Source organism: Fukomys damarensis, unplaced genomic scaffold (assembly GCF_012274545.1).
Source record: "Fukomys damarensis isolate Sample0158 unplaced genomic scaffold, DMR_v1.0_HiC HiC_scaffold_18, whole genome shotgun sequence".
Classification (NCBI taxonomy): Eukaryota; Metazoa; Chordata; class Mammalia; order Rodentia; family Bathyergidae; genus Fukomys; species Fukomys damarensis.
Window position 1 is genome coordinate 3,950,936 of NW_022900930.1, and position 20,203 is coordinate 3,971,138.

Genomic DNA, 20,203 nt, shown 5'->3' on the forward strand with positions numbered 1-20,203 from the left:
AAAAAAAAAAAAAAAAAAGAAAGAAAAAGAAATAATGTTTTATTCTTACAAGATGATTAGAGTTAAACTACACACACACACAAAGGTGCATGTTACATACAGAAGACAGAGATTACATTAGTAAAGCACAGAGATGTGAAATCACATGTACATGGTAACCCTTAGTAATTTAACATTTTTAGCAGAGTGGCTTAAGGTTGGATGGGTAGTTTGGGGTATTTGGGCTTTCTCTAAATAGTGGAAGTTTAATCCGAAGAGTGACGTGGTTAGATTTACAAATTAACCTGGGAATATATTTAAGGGGAATGTGGTCTGAAGACAGAAATAGGCCATTTGTGCAGCATTCTAGAACCACTCTGATCCCAAAAGGCCTAAGTAATAATCAGTATGAAAAATTTCAGAATACAATAAAATATAAACTTTTCCTTCTCTGAGAAAAGACTGGCATTTCAAACATAGAAAAGAAAAAGTATATAAATGCATAGCATGTATTCTATGAAGTAGAATGCAGCAAATGTATATTCTACTGAGAATTGCTCATTGTATGAATTTGTTAGTGACCTAAGCTACACATTGAATATTGTTAATACTTAATATATATAATGTATATCTCAAGATGATCCTCTTGAAGCACATGACATGATTCCTTTTTCTTGTTTTCTCTATTTGTGTTTTTTTTTTGTTTTTTTGAGACAGGTTCTCATATGTAGCCCAGGCTGCCCTCGAACTTGCGGTAGTCCTTCTGCCTCAGCCTCCCAAGTGCTGGGTTACAGGCATGTGCCACCGCTTCTGGCTGCATCTATAATTTGACTAAAGGAGCCTGTAAACTTTTCTATGATTATTCCTCCCACAAATAAGTTGGTAAATGAGAACTCTAAAACTTTAGTTGATAATTTCTTTTTTTTTCCCCTTTGGCTTTAAAGCTGTGGTCAGCTACAACAAAATTAAGGAAAAGTATTGATTTTCTTTTCTTTTGATTTTATTAATTTTTTATTAACCTTGAATCCTCTGTCAGAGGAAGAGTTTCCCCACCCACCTCCACCCCACCAGTACTGCAGTTTAGCCTGGGGCACTCTACCCCTAAACTGTCCTCCAACCCTCTTTAGTTTTCTGTTTTGGTACAGGATCTGAGTTGCCCAGTTGAAATTGTGATGCTTCTGCCTCAGTGCCCCACCCCCCCTCTCCCATCTGGGATTACAGGTGTGTGCCACAATACCTGCTTGAGGAAGAGCTTGTGAGGGACCATCTATGTACTGATTTCATTTCCTTGAAATGAAAGATTAGAATGATGGAAGACCAATACAATTCTTTAGTCATCCATCAGATTACTCTGGGGAGGGTAGTAAGGAAATGTGAAGGTTTTTGTTTTTGTTTTTGCTATTGCATAATTAGTGATGGCAGGAAATAAACTAACTTTAAGAGCTGATGCTGGGGAAGAGAGTTTGTGTTTGAATCTTGCATTTACTGGATGTGGGACTGTAACCTTGACGTTTCATTTTTTCAGCTGGTATAGTAATAGCATTTCCACAAGGGTTTGTTCTGAGGAGTGAAATAATACAACAAATGTAAAAAACACTTAGGATAGTATTGATACATAGTAAGCCCTCATGTTATACACTCATTATTATTAATATTGTGTTTAGTAATAAAATTCATCATACTCTCCTTGTGAGGGATTTATTTTTTGTTTGTTTGTTTTTGGTTTTTGAGACAGGGTCTCACTGTGTAGTTGAGATTGAACTGGAACTCACTATGTAGCCCAGGCTGGTCTCGAACTCACTGCCTCAGCCTTCCGAGTGCTGGGATTACAGGCATGCGCCAACATGCCTGGCTTTGTGAGGGATTTTTTAAGGATAAAGGTATGAAATTTTTGGGTGGCCTGAACCAGGTGGCTTTAATTCACTGGGTAAACATCTAACTTCCCCAGCCTTCTTGTCCTTCATGGCTGCAGTACCTCCTTTCCTTGCATTATTTTTCCTCCTCAGATTCTCTTCTAACTGTAGTAGTAACACAATTTAGTCAGCCTTTTTTTTTTTAAGATTAGGAAAAATTTATTGTGGGAAAGAAAGCTTCTATCTAAGAGAGACAGAGAGGGGACCAGAAAGTGGGTTGCCCGCTCACCCTAATTTTATACACACCAAATGCTTTATACAGCAAAGCCATGTGGTGGGGTGGGTACAAAGTAGGAAAAAACTGTAAGACCCAGTGGAAAATTACAAGGTACGCATGGTGGTGTAAAACCATGACCAACCAATAAGATTACAAGTACGGTCACCCAGGAAATACTGATTAAATGTGCGTCAAATAGGGGAGCCAGTCTCCTAGCAAGCATACAAGGATTTCCAGTAAGGGTGGGGGTCAGGGATATTTCCTGGAAAGACTGGGTTAGGACCTTGGCCCCCACCCAGGTGATTGAAACCTCTTTAGAATGTCATTCACTGCTCTTCATCCCCAGGGGAAGCACAAAGGTTTAGTAGTTTCTCTCCTTTTACAATTCTGGCCTTCAGTGAGTGTGTCTTGATTGTCCTTCATGTTGGCTCCCTGTCTAACTGCCTACAAGATATCTAATTAACTTACCTAACCTTCTGTTTTAAACTGTTTATTTTATAATTTGTAAATCTTAAAATCTTAACCTTGACTGACTGAAAGACTGCAAATGTACTTAGGTCCGATCATGTTTGGTTGGTTGGTTTTTTACCAGTTCTGTGTGCTACCATTGCAACACACAGTATTAATAGCCAGTAGGTGTTGAGTTCTCACTATACAGGTACTGTCCAAAGTGGTGTTTGTAGATTAACTCTTAGTTCCTTGAATAACTCTATATAATAAGGTAGACAGTTACAGGTATCTACAGTTTCTGGATAAGGAAGATTAAGACTGAGGGATACTGAATAAATTGTCTAAAGTCATATGGCTAACACACCTTAGAGTTGGGCTTTGGACTTGGCTGAATTTTGGCCTATACTTTGAACAGTACTCAGTTGAGAACCTCCTAATCTTTTTTCCCCCTGTACTGGGGATCAAACTTAGGACCTTGCGCTTGCCAGACAGGCAGCAGCACCACTGAACTAAATCCCCAGCCTGAGCCTCCTAATTAATAATGTCTTAGCCATTGTATCAGTGTGTCTGCTGTTTGAAGGTTGATTGCCAGACTGATACATATAAAAATCACTGTTTAAGAAAACATAATGTCCTAAGGGCCGGGAATTTAACTCTGGAGCTGTCGCCTGCCTTCCAAGCACAAGAACCCAAGTTAGATTCCTGGTACAAAAAAAAAAAAAAAAAAAAAAAAACAAAAAAAAAAAAAAAAAAAAAAAAAATCTATATAGATATAGATAAGAATATAGATCCCTGCCAGGCATGTTGGCGCACACCTGTAATCCCAGCATTTGGAAAGCTGAGGCAGGAGAATTGCCACAAGTTTGGGAGCAGCCTGGGCTACATAATGAGTTCAAGGACATCTTGAACTATATAGTGAGACCCTGTCTCAAAAAACAAACAAAAAAACACATATGTCCTAAGGTATTTTTTAAAAAACAATCATACTGCCTTGATTGGATTATTGATCATATTGTTCTGTAGGCATAATACAGAAAATCACCAGTTCATGCTTAATCTTTCTGGAAACTACAACAATGTGGACCATTGGCTTAGTGTCAGAATTTAATGGAGGCTCTTACCAATTTAGGAACTTTTTTTTTACTCAGTAGTTTATTATGATTTATAAGTGTCATTTTAAAACATCAGTCCATTATACCATGTAGAAATAGTATGCGAAAGTCTGTAAAACAAAATACAAACACATTTAAGTGAATAGATAATCTGAAATTTCAAGATTATTTAGTCATTTCATTGTTATGCAAGGTAGACAAGTAATCCTTAACTTCAGTTGCAGTAAAGCCTCCCGAATCCAGTTCCATTGTAGATTCCAGCTTCTATGTTATCCTGTCCTTTAAAGCTTTCCTTTGGAATTAAGACAGCTATAAGATGACAACTTCAAGCACCAACTTTTCATTATGTGTATCTCACAGAAAGTTTTCCCTACACGGTTCTTTCATTGCTGTGGCTGTCCAGACAAAGTAAATTTCAGATGGATCTAATGAAATAAGTCATCCCTCATTCCAACCACAAAGAAGAAACTCCAGCTGGGCGTGGTGGCACATGCCTATAATCCCAGCACTGGAGGCTGAGGCAGGAGGATTGCTGTGAGTTTGAGACCAGCCTGGGCTACATAGTGAGTTCCAGGTCTGTCTCAACTACATATTGAGACCCTGTCTCAAAAACCAAAATAAATAAAATACAGGCCCCCAAAAAAATGCTTAAAAAAAAAAGAAACTCCAAATGGATGAATACCACCTGGCTGGTTGTATTCTTGCAACACAGAAGCTACTGTCTGTACCAGCTGAGCTGTGGGGATGGGTTCTTAGTAAACAAGATATTACTGCTGGGTGTTTCTGAGCTTTGTACATAAGCACTCTGTAATCTGGCCCTGTGCCACTGTACGCGAATGTATATGTTTGGTAATGGATTCCACTTGTCAGTCTGGCAAGGTTGCCATATAAACTGAAGCTTGTCAGTGAAATCTGTAATCATACTCTGCCATGTTTACTCACAGAGCCAGTTATTTGTTTTAGAACCAAAGAGTAACTTTGTACTCAGTTATATCCCTAGCTCCCCCCTCTCCCCCCCAACTAAATTGCCCAGCCGGGGTTCGAAGTTGTGATTCTCTTGCCTCAGCCTCCAAAGATATGTGATTATATTTATGCATCACCATAGGTAGCTTTTTTTCCTTCCGCCTTTAAACATTTTAAGCCTTTAAGGCAGGTGTGGTGGACAAGCCTGTAATCACAACAGGGATGAGAGGCAAGGCAGGAAGATCACAAATTTGAGCCCAGCTTGGACAGTTCAGTAACTGAGACCCTATATTTTAAAAAATTTTAGAAAGCTGGGAATGTACCTTAGTGTGAAGGCTTTGGCTTCAGCTCCCAGTACAGTATCTCTCACATACACACACAATTTTTTAAACCTCTAAAATATTTTTTAAAAATTACAGTCAACATCTAGATTAGCCAATTAATATTTTGCCTCATTTGCTTTATTCTAGATGTATGTCCTTTTTTATGAATCATTTGAAAATCTTAGATACTTTACCTTTATTTCAGCTTGGCTTTCCATTTATTTGTTTGTTTGTTTATTTATGTATATATGTATGTATGTATTTGTGAGACACAGTCTTACTGTATAGTTCAGGCAAGCCATGAACTCACTATGTAGCACAGTCCTTAGCCTCCTTAGGACTTGATTACAGGCGTGCACATGACTTTCCTGAGAATAAGGGTATTCTCTTAAGGACAGATTGCCATTATCATGCTCTTTGAATTAATAGCTTGGGCTGGAGTTGTAGCATGTTCAGGGCCTGAGTTCAGTCCCCAGTGTGTGCGTACAGTTCGTGTACACACACAATGCAAGGAAAACACTGTGATTGGAAACACTCATATCATTACTATTTTATTTTTACCAATTTTTTTTTTTGAGACAGGGTCCCATTAGGTAGTTGACACTGTCCTGGAACTATGTAGCCCAGGCCGGTCTCGAACTCACAGCGATCCTCCTGCCTCAGCCTCCTGAGTGCTGGGATTGCAGGTGTGCGCCACCATGCCCAGCTTCCAATCCATTTTTTAATTCTTAAATTCTCAACATTACAGAACTAAACTGAAATTTATTAACATTCCACTCTTAATTTGTTATCAACAAACAAAATCCATGAGCCAAAAAACCAAAAACAAACTAAAAACAGGGAAAAGCTTATAAAACTAAATATTGATCCCAGCATAACCTGAACAGAAAATGTGACTTTTAAATTCTTAGCAGATGATAAGGTATAGAAACTGAATACTTACAAATTATTTAAAACCTGGAATCACTGACCAGAAATTATAGAGTTGGATCATGGGAAAGCAGCAGAAGAGGGTTATGAGCAAACCTACACTGTTCTAGCTGCACCCCATACCCTTCTCAGCGGAAAGCCTGGCATTGATTAGATATTGGGCCAGACTAATAGTGGCAGTCGAGCCAGTAATAGTAACCTGCTTACGAGAAGCGCCTTCAACTGGGTTGGCAATTTTTTTTTTCCGCGCTCATGTTATTGTAAGATGATAACGTTATTTCTTTTCTTTTTCTTTTTGGTACCGGGGATTGAACTCGGGTCCTTGAGCTTGCAAGGCAGGCCACCGAACCGCTGAGCTAAATCCCCAGCCCAATGTTAATTATTTTCTTAGCGAACTGAAGTGGAATGTTCAGAGTTACGGCTAGAGAAGAAAAAAGATAAAATATCAAACTTTTTAAAGACTTATGTTTGGAACTCAAAAGCATCAGAAACTTGAGTCTCTGAAAATATAGGTCTGAAAAGCACTGTGGATTTCAATTTGGGAGACAGTTGGAAAGATGATTTTGTATATGACAGCTGTGAGAACCCGAAGTACAGGATACATCTTACTGTGTGTTAATGTTATTAACATGACTTCAAGTTTGACGTAAGAATGAGAATGTTTTGTTTTCTAGGATTTTTTTAATTAATTAATTTTATTGGTACATTTAAGGTATACAGTGTAACTTTTTTTGAGACAGGGTCTCGCTACGTAGTTGAGACTGCCCTGGAACTCACTATGTAGCCCAGGCTCGTCTTGAACTCACAGTGATCCTCTGCCTCAGCCTCCTGAGTGCTGGGGTTACAGGCATGTGCCACCACGCCCGGCTTTTTCTTTTTTTCTTTTCTTTTTTTTTTGGACACAGGGTCTAGACTCATATGTAATTCAGGCTATTGGTGATCCTCCTGCCTCAGCCTCCTAAGTGCTGGGATTATAGGCATGAGCCACCACACCTGACTAAGTGAGAAATTTTTAATTCATACTGTGTGCTCCATAACAGAATTTGGGAGCAGGTGTTGAGACAGTCTCAATATGTAGCTGAGACTGACCTGGAACTCACTATGTAGCCCAGGCTAGTCTCGAACTCACAGTGATCCTCCTGCCTCAGCCTCCTGAGTGCTGGGATTACAAGCGTGTGCCACGACACCCGGCTTCATAACAGAATTTTAAGACATCCCCATCTTATGTTCTGTTGCTGTGAGTTATACTTTTTTGCCAAGGGCCAAATTAATGTTTCAATTCTTAAGATACAAAGAAATTATTTCTACTGCCGGGTATGGTGGTATACACCTGTAATCCCAGCACTCAGGAGGCTGAGGCAGGAGGATCGCTGTGAGTTCGAGACCAGCCTGGGCTACATAGTGAGTTCCAGATCAGTCTCGACTATACAGTGAGACCCTGTCTCAAAAAACAAACAAAAAAAAATATTTCTAACATTGTCACTGCCAGTCAGTAGGATACAAATCAGACTCCCAGAATGAATTAGACTGCTAGGTTGAAGCCCAGTTCTGTCACCTACCAGCCATGTTTACTTGATTAACTTCTTTGTGCCTTTGTTTCTTCATCATAATGGGAGATAGTATGTACTTGGAAGTTGTTGGGAAGATTACTTGCAGAACTTCGTAGGGTGCTTAAAATGGTGTACAGCATTTGCACAGTACCATTTAAATGCGAATGGTGGCTATTAGGGTAGTTGTTAATTTTGGCCTTTGCTAGGAATAAAGCACAAGAACAAAAGAAAGGAATCCTTGAGAAACTTGTCACTTGAGAAATGAAAATGGAGTAGTGGTAAAAATCATGGGCTTTAGAGTCAGACAGGCTTCAATTCAAAGTCTAGTTCTGTCCCTTTACTATTTATGGAGGCCAGTAACTCACCTGAAGCCCTGTCTGTTTCACCTGTGAAGCAGGATCACAATACTGTACCTCTCTGGCAAGTATTAGTCTCACTGTTGGGCAGCTCTGATACAAATTTGATCATCCCTTTGCCCTCCAACTGTACTGCTCCTCAGGGGGGATCTTTGATGATAATAGTGCAAAAAAAAAAGTGTTGATTTCGCAGGCCAGATGTCATCATTACAGTTCCTTAAGGAAAACATTAAAAAGATACAAAAATTGTAATACAGCTAATTTGTGGTAGAGCAATTGTAAATGCATATTACAGTATATATACCAGCAATGGTGTACTTGTAAGATTTCCATTTTAAAATTCAGAGACTTAATTCTTGATATATTATTCATTAATATAAATTATTCTTTTAATGAAATACATTTGTTGATTATAATTTTTAATTGGGATGAATAGTAATTATATTTATATTTGTGCAGTAATTGTTTGATTCAAGCAGCTAACTAGATTCAGTCCATTATTGTTTTATTACTAAAAAGACCAGTAAAAGTGATTAGATCTATTTGTACCACCAGTAATACAAGCTGCCCAATGGGACAGTCACATATGTACCACCAGTGGTTCAAGCTGGCAGGAACATGTTAAGTAAAATAGTGGATAAGGTGCCTGATCCAAAATAGATGTTAAGAAAATGAGAGAGTGCTATTTCTTTACTCTTCTCATATCATCTCCTACCTCTAGTAGTTCCTGGAGTATAATTTTTTTCTTGTATGCTTTCTTATTTATTTCTAGTTTTAGAACATCCATAATTATTTGTTTTCTTACAGCAGAATAAACAGCAACTGTGTAATTGGATGGGTATAACTTGAAAAGTGTATTAAGTTTTGTTTCCCTCTATTTGCTGGTTTAGATTGCTTTCTCTGCCATTATGGTAAATCTAAGATGGTAGACCTTATTAATCAGTCACGGAATTGACTGATGTGTCACCTCAGAATTTCACAGTATTCCACACGGCTTCAACCATCTCATCAGAGTTGATACAGTAGTAAAAATTGGTTTGTCCTCCCTGCTTTGAGTTTTCTAAATGAAAATATCAAAATAATACATGGGCTGCCCATTACTTTTCTTTCTTGAGACGTGGGCTTGTCAAACTTTATGACAAAGCAGGGTGGTCAGGTAGCAAATGCTTCTGTATTCTGTAGCATTGTTACATAGTGTAGGCATACCTTCTGAAGAAGTGCATTGATTATAATAAGAGTATAAAGCAATGATTAAATACAAGGATTAGAATGGAGTGATCCAATAAAAAATGTGTGTCCCAATCAGCTGGAATGTGGTCTTAAAACACTCAAGTTGCGAACACCACTCCAGATTTATTAAATTATAATTGTCAGGAGATAGACTCTGACATTTATATTTTGTAAAAGTATCCCACATGATTCTCCTCTGTATGCCACTTATTATAGACAACTAGAGGCCAGGCTTGGTGATGCATGTCTGTAATCTCGGTCACTTGCGAGGTGTCCTGTCTTAAAAATAAATTAAAAAGGGCTGGGAGTGTAGCTATATGATCCCTGTGTTCAATCCCTGGTAAAATGGGCAGGAACCTGGATACTGGCAAGAGTATAGAGAATTTGGCATCCTCCCTCACTATTTTATGAGTGTAACTTGATAAGAATACGGCTAATAAGCTGGGCATGGTGGCGCATGCCTTTAATCCCAACTCTCTGGGAAATTGAGACAGGAGGATCACAAGTTTGAGCCCAGCCTTAGCAACTTAGTGATTTAGTGAGAGCCTGTCTCAAAATAAAAAATAAAAAGCTCAGCTAATAGCTTTGAAGTATCTATCAGAGTTTCAAATGTTTTATAGGAATACATGTATACACAAAATATAAATATAGATTCAAGAATATTTTCTAAAGACATGAGAAGACTTATTAGAGGTAGATGCAGGATGCATTATAGAAATGATTGCATTATAGTGACATGTTTACTCTTCATGTGAGGAATGAAGTATGTATAAAAGTTATATATACTGATACAGAAATACGTCTAGGAAATATTAAGTGAAACAAGCCAGAATAAGCCCTATTTTTAAAATGTATAAGTAAACATAGAGAAAGATGTGCATGAGTACCCACCAAAGTGTTTACAGTTGTGGTCTGTAACATAGAAGAATGGGAATGATGGAAACTAAGCCATAGATGCAGAATGCAGCTTATTTCAATCTTTTTTTTTTTTTTTTTTTTTTTTTTTTTTGCAGTATCAGAGATCAAACCCAGGACCTTGCACTTGCCAGGCAGGGGCAGCACAACTGAGCCACACCCCCAGCCCTTACGATTTTAATCTTAATAATCTGTAACAGGGAAACAAAGGAATGTCAAAATTGTTTTGAACATTTAGAAAGAGGATAAAATTTTGTTACCAAAATTGTTATAAAAAATAATCAGGAATTTAACCAATAACCATTTAAGATAAAATATATTTGCCTTGTATTTTATGTTGGCTATCTGTTTTTAGAAATATTTAATGTCTGTGCATATCTGATATGAAAATTAAATTCAAAACATTATAGTTTAATCCTTTTTCAATTGATTAGCCTCTTGCATATGAGGATATTAGTACCTTTTCATTTCTTCTTTTCTTATTTTAGGCCCGATGAGAGAAAGGGACAGTTAAGGATGCTGGAGCAGAACAATGGATTTCTCTTTCTCTTTCATGCAAGGGATCATGGGAAACACAATTCAGCAACCACCTCAACTCATTGACTCCGCCAACATCCGTCAGGAGGATGCCTTTGATAACAGCAGTGACATTGTTGAAGATGGTGGCCAGACACCGTATGAAGCTACCTTGCAGCAAGGCTTTCAGTACCCACCTACAACAGAAGACCTTCCTCCACTTACAAATGGCTACCCACCATCAATCAGCATGTATGAAACTCAAACCAAATACCAGTCATATAATCAGTATCCCAATGGGTCAGCCAATGGCTTTGGTGCAGTTAGAAACTTTAGCCCCCCTGACTATTACCATTCAGAAATTCCAAATACGAGACCACATGAAGTTCTAGAAAAACCTTCCCCTCCACAGCCACCACCACCTCCTCCTTCGGTACCACAAACTGTGATTCCAAAGAAGACTGGCTCACCTGAAATTAAACTAAAAATAACCAAAACTATCCAGAATGGCAGGGAATTATTTGAGTCTTCCCTTTGTGGAGACCTTTTAAATGAAGTACAGGCAACTGAACATACAAAGTCAAAGCATGAAAGCAGAAAAGAAAAAAGGAAAAAAAGCAACAAGCATGATTCATCTAGATCTGAAGAGCGCAAGTCACACAAAATCCCCAAATTAGAATCAGAGGAGCAAAATGTAAGTTGAAACACTGTTTTGAAAAATTTTGTAACATTTCTCATGTATTAGAAATCAAGGAGATTTTTCTTAGCATTTATCACTTCATATATGAATATTTCTGGTGACTTCTAATTACTAGCAAGGTGCTTGGAATATTACAGGGACTGAGTAAATTTTTTTTTTAATAAATGGACATTATTAAGGTGAACTATTTTTAAATCATGTAACATCAAGAATCTTGTTTATGTTTCTTTGTTGTAAGACCCTTAGTTATTTTTACTTGCTAATAATAAACTGGTTTTTGAAGCTGAAGAGGAAAAGCACAGAAACGGGGTTTTCATTCATTTATTTTAGACCAACTTTTTCTGGTAGAGCTTAGATTTAATACTCATTGCTAATTTGTTTGCTACATAATAAACTGATGTAAAAGAGTCCTTTTTATTAAAATCAATATTCATATGTAGTAGTTAAAACTACAGGTGGTATTTTATGAAATTCATTCTTCATAGGTAATTTAAGATGTATGGGGCTGATTTTATTAAATACTGTATCTGAGTTTCAAAGTCAAGTTGCATAGCAATAATGTAATAATAATAGTTATTGTGTGACCTATCAATTCTAACTTGAATGCAATGTTGATATAAATTGCAGATGTTTCTTAGACATTGATTTGGGAAGAAAATGTTATATGTTTATTTAGATAAAAGTTACCTGCTTTTACTAGCTAACTGTTGAATAAGCTAATTTATTGTTTTCTGTTCACATTTACTTCTTACTAACTCATCTTTCCCTTGGTAGCTGGGTTCCATTACCCCATGCAGCTCCAGTATGTTTTTTTTCTGGAGTAAAGTCACAATGGTTCTAGGTTTTCATAGGTTAGTGCGGCATTTCAACATGTTTTCTCATTGTTCTATCATTTTCTTACTCATTTAATAAATAAATACTGTTTGGATGCCTACTCTGAGCTAGGCACTGTTCTACAAATAGAGGTGTGGCAGTGAGTAAAAGCAAAGTCGCTGCTCTCAGGATACTCAGATTCCGGTGGGGAGAGCATCAGAGCTAGGCACATAAGTTCAGATAGCATCAAAGCTGTGAAGAAAATAAAAGTGTGTAATCAGGGACACATTAGCTGTTCTGATGTCTTAGTATTCTGCATAAGTAAGAAGAAGGCTTTAGAATTCTTTCGCCATTTATCAGCCCCCTCCCCAAACCTAGCCCACAGTGTCATTCATTGACTGTCTGTTGAGTAAATGAATAAGTGGAAAGAGAAATGAGCTACTGACTTCAGTGACATTTACAGTAGCCTTCTTACCTAGACCTGTATTGAGGGACATGTCATGTATATTGGCTTTGGGGAATCACAGAAATACCTAAAACCTGAATTTGCTTTAGTTTATTAGTGCTTGAGAACTGTGTTGCTGGCCTGTATTGGTTTTGCTGTAGAGAATCTGGCAAATAGGAGTGTATTCAAATTTACATATTAGATTAGGCTTTCTGCCTTTATTAATAAAGTTAGTTAAAAATATATCTCAAAATGAAAGGGGCTAGAGGCTATTAAGTGTCAAGATAAAAGAAGGTATTTTCAAGTCCTTGTGCTTTATTAGAATCTAGGAAAAATTCAATGCAGGGATCTTTCCTTTCCTCCCCTCCCCTCCCCTCCTTCCTTTCTCCCCTTCCTCCTTTCAACTGGGATTGAACTCAGGACCTTCAGCTTGCCAGGCAGGCACAGCACCCCTGAGCTATATCCCCATCCCTACTGCAATGATGTTTCTACTAGTCACTTTACAGATAGATTCTAAAACCAGTCTGTTGTGGCCAGGCGTGGTGGCACACGCCTGTAATCCCAGCACTCAGGAGGCTGAGGCAGGAGGATCGCTGTGAGTTCGAGACCAGCCTGGGCTACATAGTGAGTTCCAGGTCAGTCTCAACTACACATTGAGACTCTGTCTCAAAAAACCAAAATCAATCAATCAGTAAATAAAACCAGTCTATCTTGTTGGATATCTCCTATGCTTGTCGCTTTATACCACTTAAACCTTCAGTTAACTATCATATCCCAGGATTTACGTGATTATATGTAATGTAAGAGTTTTATTTTTAGTGAGTCTTCTGAGTATAATTTAATATTTGATTTTTTAGGATCTTAAAATATTTTAGGGTAAAGAAAAATCAGTTTTGATCAAAAAGTATACATGTAGAGGCCAGCGACGTAGCTCAGTGGTTCTGCCGCCTGCCTTGCAGGCTCAAGAACCTGTGTTCGATCCCTGCTACCAAAAAAAAAAAAAAAAGTATACATGTAGAATGTGTTATTGATTGCACTCAATATTACTAATACCATTGGCTGCAAGTTGGTTTTTAGGGGACATCCAGGAGTTTTTCCTCTCTCTCCCCCTCCCCCCTTCTCCTTACCTCTCTCCCTCTCTCTCTTCATCTTTCCATCCTCTGCTTTCTTTCTCTTCTCTCCTTCGCACCTCCTTTCTTTCCAAAAGTAAAGTGAAGATCTAATTAAGTCTGGTTAGTTGAATTTTGATGAATTAAAATTTTATCACACACGAAGGCAATTGTAAGCTTAAGTAGATGTCATAATGAAATTTTAAGGCCAGAGCTGCCAAGGGTCTTGCTTATCCTGTGTTGTGCTTTTTGCTGAACCAGACAGTAACTAGAGCTGTGTACAAATGCGTCTGTTTTATACCTTTATGTGTTTTTCAGTTACATTTCCTTAACTTGAATAACATCTGTTCTGCTCCCTGAGTACAATTGTTTTAAGTGTTTAATTTTTTTTTTTTTTTTTTTTTTGCAGTACTGGGGATTGAACTTGGGACCTTGCGCTTGCGAGGCAGGTGCCGGAACCACTGAGTTAAGTCCCCAGCCCAGGTGTTTTTGTTTGTTTGTTTTTGGGCTTTGGTTTTTTGAGACAGGGTCTCACTGTGTAGTTGAGACTGACCTGGAGCTCACTGTGTAGCCCAGGCAGTTCTTGAACTCACAGCAATCCTCCTGCCTCAGCCTCCCGAGTGCTGGGATTACAGGTGTGTGCCACCATGCCCCAACCCAAGTGTTTTAATTTTTGATACTTTCTCGAACTGCCTCCTGGTTGTCCCTGGGTGCCAGCCCTTCATGATTAGCATCGTAGAAGACCTGGCTTAGAGAGGAAGCCCAGAATGGGGTCTGCTGATGCTATGGGGACAGCGCCCCTCTTCCAAAGCCTTCAGGAAAATGCAGAACTGAAGGCCAGGAGAAAATGTCAGAAGTGGTTTCCACCTTCTTCCTACCCTCCTTCACTCTGTTTCTTGTTTTTTGATTTTTTTAGCAAACAATTTTATCTGTTCACTATTCACTTCACGATTTTACCCACAACGTTTTTTCCTCAGTATTCCTCCTGAGCTCTTTGGCCCTCTGAAGAATGGCTGATATTTAGAACAAGTGTATCTTCTCAGCAATGAAAATGTGTTCAAACTTCTAGGCATCAGGAGACCTGAGATCATCACTGAAATTGTGTATTTTAAAAATCTGCTTTAGCTGTTTTTCCTCCCACCAAATTAGAAACATGTGAAAAGGTTTCTTCAGTCTTCCTCCTTTGGCTGGCGTAATGCCTGAGGCATGTGAGTGGAGGCCTTGGTCAAATCATCACCACTTTTCCCTAGCACTTGAGTGGGCTTATCCACCATAGCCACTCGCTAACTCTTAGCCCACGCCCACTTCCTGAGAGGTGGTGGCTAGATCGTCTCAGTAACACTGAGTCAGAAGTTTAGTTCTCGGTATTGGGCCTCAGTTTTTAGAGAATGTTCATATGTAAATCTTTTTTTTTCTATACACAATTCTTTGCTTTTTAACATTATGAATTTTATTATTCAGAAAGTAAAAGGAGGGCCAGGGGTAGTAGTGGTTCCATTGCCTGCCTCGCAAGTGCAGGGAAACAAAGTTTGATCCCTGGTACTAAGAAAAAAACAACAAAAAGAAAAAGGAAAAGGAAATGTTTTTATGCCTTTCAAGTGCCTTTACATTTTTTCCTACCTGAGTGTTGACAGCTTTTTAGTCTTCTACAAAATATAATTTTGCTTAATGTTTTTGAAATTTATTTAGGTAATACCTGTATTATTAAGAGCTTGAAATTCTGCTAGGTATAATGCATGCTGTTAATCTTAGTGAAATTTTTAGGTTTTAATAACCTGTAGAGAAAAAATTTTAAAGGATTATTTAGAATAATGTAGCTTATTTTAGTTGCCCTCTTAACATAATTCTTTTTTCTGTTTAAGAAATCTTACTGCTGGGTACAGTGGTACACACCTGTAGTTCAGGCTACTTGAGAGGCTGAGGCAGGAGTATCACAAGTTGGAAGTCAACTTGGGCAACTTAGACTTTGTCTCAAAAAACTAAACTAGAATAAAATAAAAAGGCTGGGGATGTAACTCAGTGCAGAGTCTGCGTTCAATTTCTGGTACCTTCCTGTACCCTCCCCAAAAGGAAAAACAAAACAAAACAATTACATATTTTATGGCAGTACTGTATGGCAAAAATTACTCCTTATCTGCCTTCAGAAAAATTTTAGAGTTCCCTTCCCTTAATGTCATGCAGATAAGAGTGTGGGCGAGAGTGACTCACTTTCAGCCAGTGGTGTTCTCCCCAAGTTAGTTACCCTTCTGCCCTGCTGCAGTACAGCTAAGGTGAGGAGTTAAGGTGAGTGCTTAGCTGGGTCTGGAATTGAAGCTGGAGCTTCTGTGGGCTGCACAGACATGGGCAGCAGTTCTGAATCACTTCGTTATCACTCTAGTGACCAGAAGTCCAGTTTTCAAATTTGGACATAGGGTTTCTTCTTTAATAAAGGTGTCCTACTAGATGCTTGTGGTTATTGCTACAGAAGCATCGAAGAAAGCTAGCTTTGTATCTGTCAACAAACTATCACTTGTTTAACCTGGATTATAGCAGTGACTTCCCAATTAAATATTCTGCTCTCCCTCTTCCCCCTTCCAAAATATTGCCCACCTCACAGCCAGCAGGATCTTTTTAAACATAACATTGATTCTTATTCCTTGTCTACCTAGACTTTGGTGGCTTTTCATTGCACTTCGATAAAATCCAAACACTTTACTGTGGTGTAGTTTACAGCCTCATGATCTTGCCTATTCTCAGCCCTTGTCTTGTCTTGTAACCTTGCTCTTCCTCGGGCTGTTTGGCCCAAGAAACTTCTTAAAGTTTCTACCTTTTAAATCCAGGTACCTCAGACATCCTACTCTCTCTTCCTGTACTGTCCATTTCCTTTTACTCTGGTAACTCCCCTTTGGTTCTCAAATGTGACCTGTGAGATGCCTTTCCTGCCCTTCATATCTAAAACTACACATAAACAGTTCTCTCTTCACAGAGCTCTTGCACTAGTAAGTGGATATTTGTGTTTCTGTCTGTTTAGTGTAAGATCCTTTGGGTCAGGGACCACGGCTGCATCTGTTTGTTTTTCCATTAGAGACCCAGTTCCTTGAGCTGTGCCTGGACTAGGAAAGGCACCACGAAGTGACTACTGAGTCTTAGTGCTTGGGATGTTAGTCTGCCTCACATAATATATCATTTTCCTAACAGTTAAAAACAGTACTTGCAGTACTATCTTTTCCCAAATGAAACTTTTTTTTATTTTTTGGGTATTGGGGATCGAACTCGGGACCTTGCCCTTGCAAGGCGGGTGGCAGCACCACAGAGTTAAAACCCCAGCCCCCAAACAAAACTTTTTATAACAGTGTCTAAATCTCATGCAAATCATCAGATGAGAATTTTAAGTAGCTTTTAGAATTAACAACATTCTTCCAGTAGAATGAAGACCTAGTTTTTTTTGTTTGGTTGGTTTTTGTTTTGTTTTTTGAGGCAGGTTCTCACTGTGTAGTTCAGAATGACTTGAATTTACTGTGTAGCCCAACCTGACTTGGAATGTTCCTGCATCAGCCACTGTACCCAGTTTAATTAAACCTAATTTAATGTATACAATGGTATCTCACTCAGTTCATAAACAATTCTTTCCACAATTCTGGTCACAAACCAAATTGGACGAGAACCAAATCAAATTCATTGGTTAGGTTCAGTTTTTACCTTTATGGGGAAATTTGATTTGGTTATACTTGTATACCCCCCCCTTGCTATTTGTTTTGGGTTTTGGTTTTTATTTTTATTTATTTTTTATTATGTTTTGCTTTTTTGAGGCAGGTTCTCCCTTTGTAGTTCAGGCTGGCTCTGAACTATGTTACTCAGGCTGGTCTGAAACTCATGGTGATCCCACTGCCTCAGCCTCCCAGATGCTGGGATCACATACATGTACCATCACACCCACCTCTGGGTTTTGGTTTTTTGAGACAGAGTCTTATTCTGTAGTTCAGGCTGGTCATGAACTCACTAGTACCCCAGCCTAACCTCAAACTCCTATTGTTTGAGGTTCAAACAATACCATTGTCTCAGCCTTTCAAATGCTAGGATCACAGGCATGTACCACCACACCTGGCTTTATTTTCTCTTTGATTTTTTCTTTCTTACTTTTTGAGACAGGATCTCACTGTGTAGTTTAGGCTGGTCTTGAATTCACAGTGTAGAACAGGCTGGCTTCAAATTTATGGTAATTCTCCTAACTTGAGCCACCAAAGCACTGAGTTTACAGTATGCAGCACCACACACCCTCTTTTAAAACTGTCTGAGTTCTGCTCTCTGACAAGTAGGAAATTTTTTAAATCTTTCAAATTATAGAAATAATGTATCTTTACAGATGAAGATGATAAAAAAGCACAGATCTTTCTTTACCATTTCCATAATTCTGCTCTCAAAAGATAAAAAGATAATTACTGTTACCAAGTTGGTCTATATAGACTATTATAAGGTAAAAATTAGAAGAGGTAATATTAGCAACATGAAATAATAACTGTAGTCATTATCTCTGGCTAGTTTGTTTTGTGTGTTTCTGTAGGGCAGGTTTCTGAAATTAGTTGCTAAATTGAGGAGTATACATATTTTGAGTTCAGATAGTGCTTCCAAGTTTTATAGACAGGTAGATTACATCTCAATATTTTCAGTACACATGTTTAGAAGTAAATTTTCTGGGTTAGAGTCTGAAAACCTAAGGCTTTTTATACGTATCACCTAGTTGTTCTCCAGAAAAGCTTTAGGTTCTATCTTATGAACAATTTGAGTGCCCCCCCCACCTTTTTTTCTGAGAGGTTAAAATGATAGTTTAATTAGAAATTTAGTTTTGTGGGCCAGGAATATAGCTCAGTGTCTACCTGGCAAGCGTGCATTCCTGAGTGCAATTCTTGGTACCAAAAAAAATTTTCATTTTGAAAGTAATCAAAGAAGTAGTGGGAGACATATTCTTACTCCTTACATTGTTCAGTTAACAAGTGTCCTCTTTATTGTCTTTGCTGTTTAGTTTTCTTTCATATTTTTATTTCTATTTATTTTTGGAACCGGGACTCACACTCAGGACACTGTGCTTGCGAGGCAGGCGGTGGCACCACTGAGCTAAATTTCCTGCCCTTATTTGATTTTTTAATGTCACTGTGCCTTGGTTTGCTGCCACTTTATTCTATTTCCCCCACCTTTTCACCTAGAGACCAAATGAGAGGGTGGACTCCACGCCAGAAAAGCCAAGAGAAGAGCCAGTGCTGAAAGACTCAGTCTCGGTGAGTTGCTTTGTTGAGTACTATCTGACTAGATGTGATGTTGAGAGGAAGGAAAAAGTAAAGTGATTCAATTGCAACATAGTGTATTGTTGTTACCTGGGATTGAATTTGGGACCTGCTTGGGAGGCAGGTCGCAGAACCACTGAGCTAAATCCCCAGCCCTCCATACATCTTTTAGAAGTCACACTGAAATAAATCTTGGAACTGGTTTAAGAAGTAGATACTTTCAGCTGGGTGTGCTTGTGCACACCTGTAATCCCAGCACTCGGGAGGCTGAGGTAGGAGGATCACTGTAAGTTCAAGGCCAGTTTGAACTACGCATGGAGACCCTGTCTCAAAAATTAAAAAAAAAAATAAAAGTAGATGTTTTCAGTTAATTATTTTCCTTTAAAAATTTATTTTTATTGATCATTAGAATTTTAAGATGTCTTATTAATAATTTGGCAATAACAGTCCTATTCTCAGTACAATATTTCGGATAGGGCTTATTTTGTTTCCCCCTCTTCCCTTTTACTAGTCATACGGAGCAGATATCAAAGAAAAGTATAATTTCTTTCTTTCTTTTTTTTTTTTCTTTTTTAGAGACAGGGTCTCACTATGTAGTTGAGACTGACCTGGAACTCATTATGTAGCTCAGGTTGATGTTGAACTCATAGCGATCCTCCTGCCTCAGCCTCCTGAGTGCTGGGATTACAGGCATGCACCACCATGCCCAGCAAAGAAAAGTATAATTAAATTTTACATAGTTAGCATTTTTAGTGTAAGTAGTACAAGGTTTGTTTGTTTTAATTCACTTTTGATGGAGTTTTGTGAACTTTTCCTGTAGGTTCAACCCATACTATCTTCTGCCCAAGCCACAGAAGTATCTACTGGTGTTAAGTTCCAGGTTGGCGATCTTGTATGGTCCAAGGTGGGAACCTATCCTTGGTGGCCTTGTATGGTTTCAAGTGATCCCCAGCTTGAGGTTCATACCAAAATTAACACAAGAGGTAAGAAAAGGCATAAATGGCTATTAAGTATAATGTTGGCAATAAAGAAGACTTCAAGTGTTATATGTAATACAAGAATGAGCCAGGTGTGGTTGCAAATGCCTGTAAGTCTCAGCACTCTGGGTGGCTAACACAGGAGGACCACGAGTTTCAGCTCAGCCTGGGCAACTTAGTGACTTAGTAAGTACCTGTCTCAAAATAAAAAAGGGCTGGGAATGTAGCTTAGTGCAGAGGCCTTGATTTCAACTCCCAGTACCCCCCCACATAAATAATATATACTCTCACACAAAAATGTAAATAGACTGAAATAATTTTGGTCATCTTGATAGAGAGACCATACAACTGATATAGTCCTTGTTTGCCCTTGTAATACTTTGCATTTGGTTACAGTTTGTTTCCTTCTTGTGTGCGTGTGTGTGTGTGTGTGTGTGTGTGTGTTGT

The 20,203-nt window shown here is 38.4% G+C and overlaps 1 protein-coding gene and 1 pseudogene across 6 annotated transcripts in view; one reads left to right on the top strand and one right to left on the bottom strand.

Annotated features, from left to right (window-relative positions):
- Positions 1 to 20,203, top strand: part of Nsd3 (nuclear receptor binding SET domain protein 3) — a 126,643-nt gene that overhangs the window by 31,766 nt on the left and 74,674 nt on the right. For all 6 annotated transcript variants that reach the window (XM_010604872.3, XM_010604863.3, XM_010604879.3 and 3 more), the window contains 3 exons: positions 10,427 to 11,148; positions 18,702 to 18,773; positions 19,600 to 19,762. In XM_010604872.3, the coding sequence (XP_010603174.1) occupies positions 10,471 to 11,148; positions 18,702 to 18,773; positions 19,600 to 19,762 (913 nt within the window). In that variant the 5' untranslated portion in view covers positions 10,427 to 10,470. The remainder of the gene's footprint in view (positions 1 to 10,426; positions 11,149 to 18,701; positions 18,774 to 19,599; positions 19,763 to 20,203) is intronic.
- On the bottom strand, positions 3,725 to 7,453 carry LOC117286790 (annotated as a pseudogene).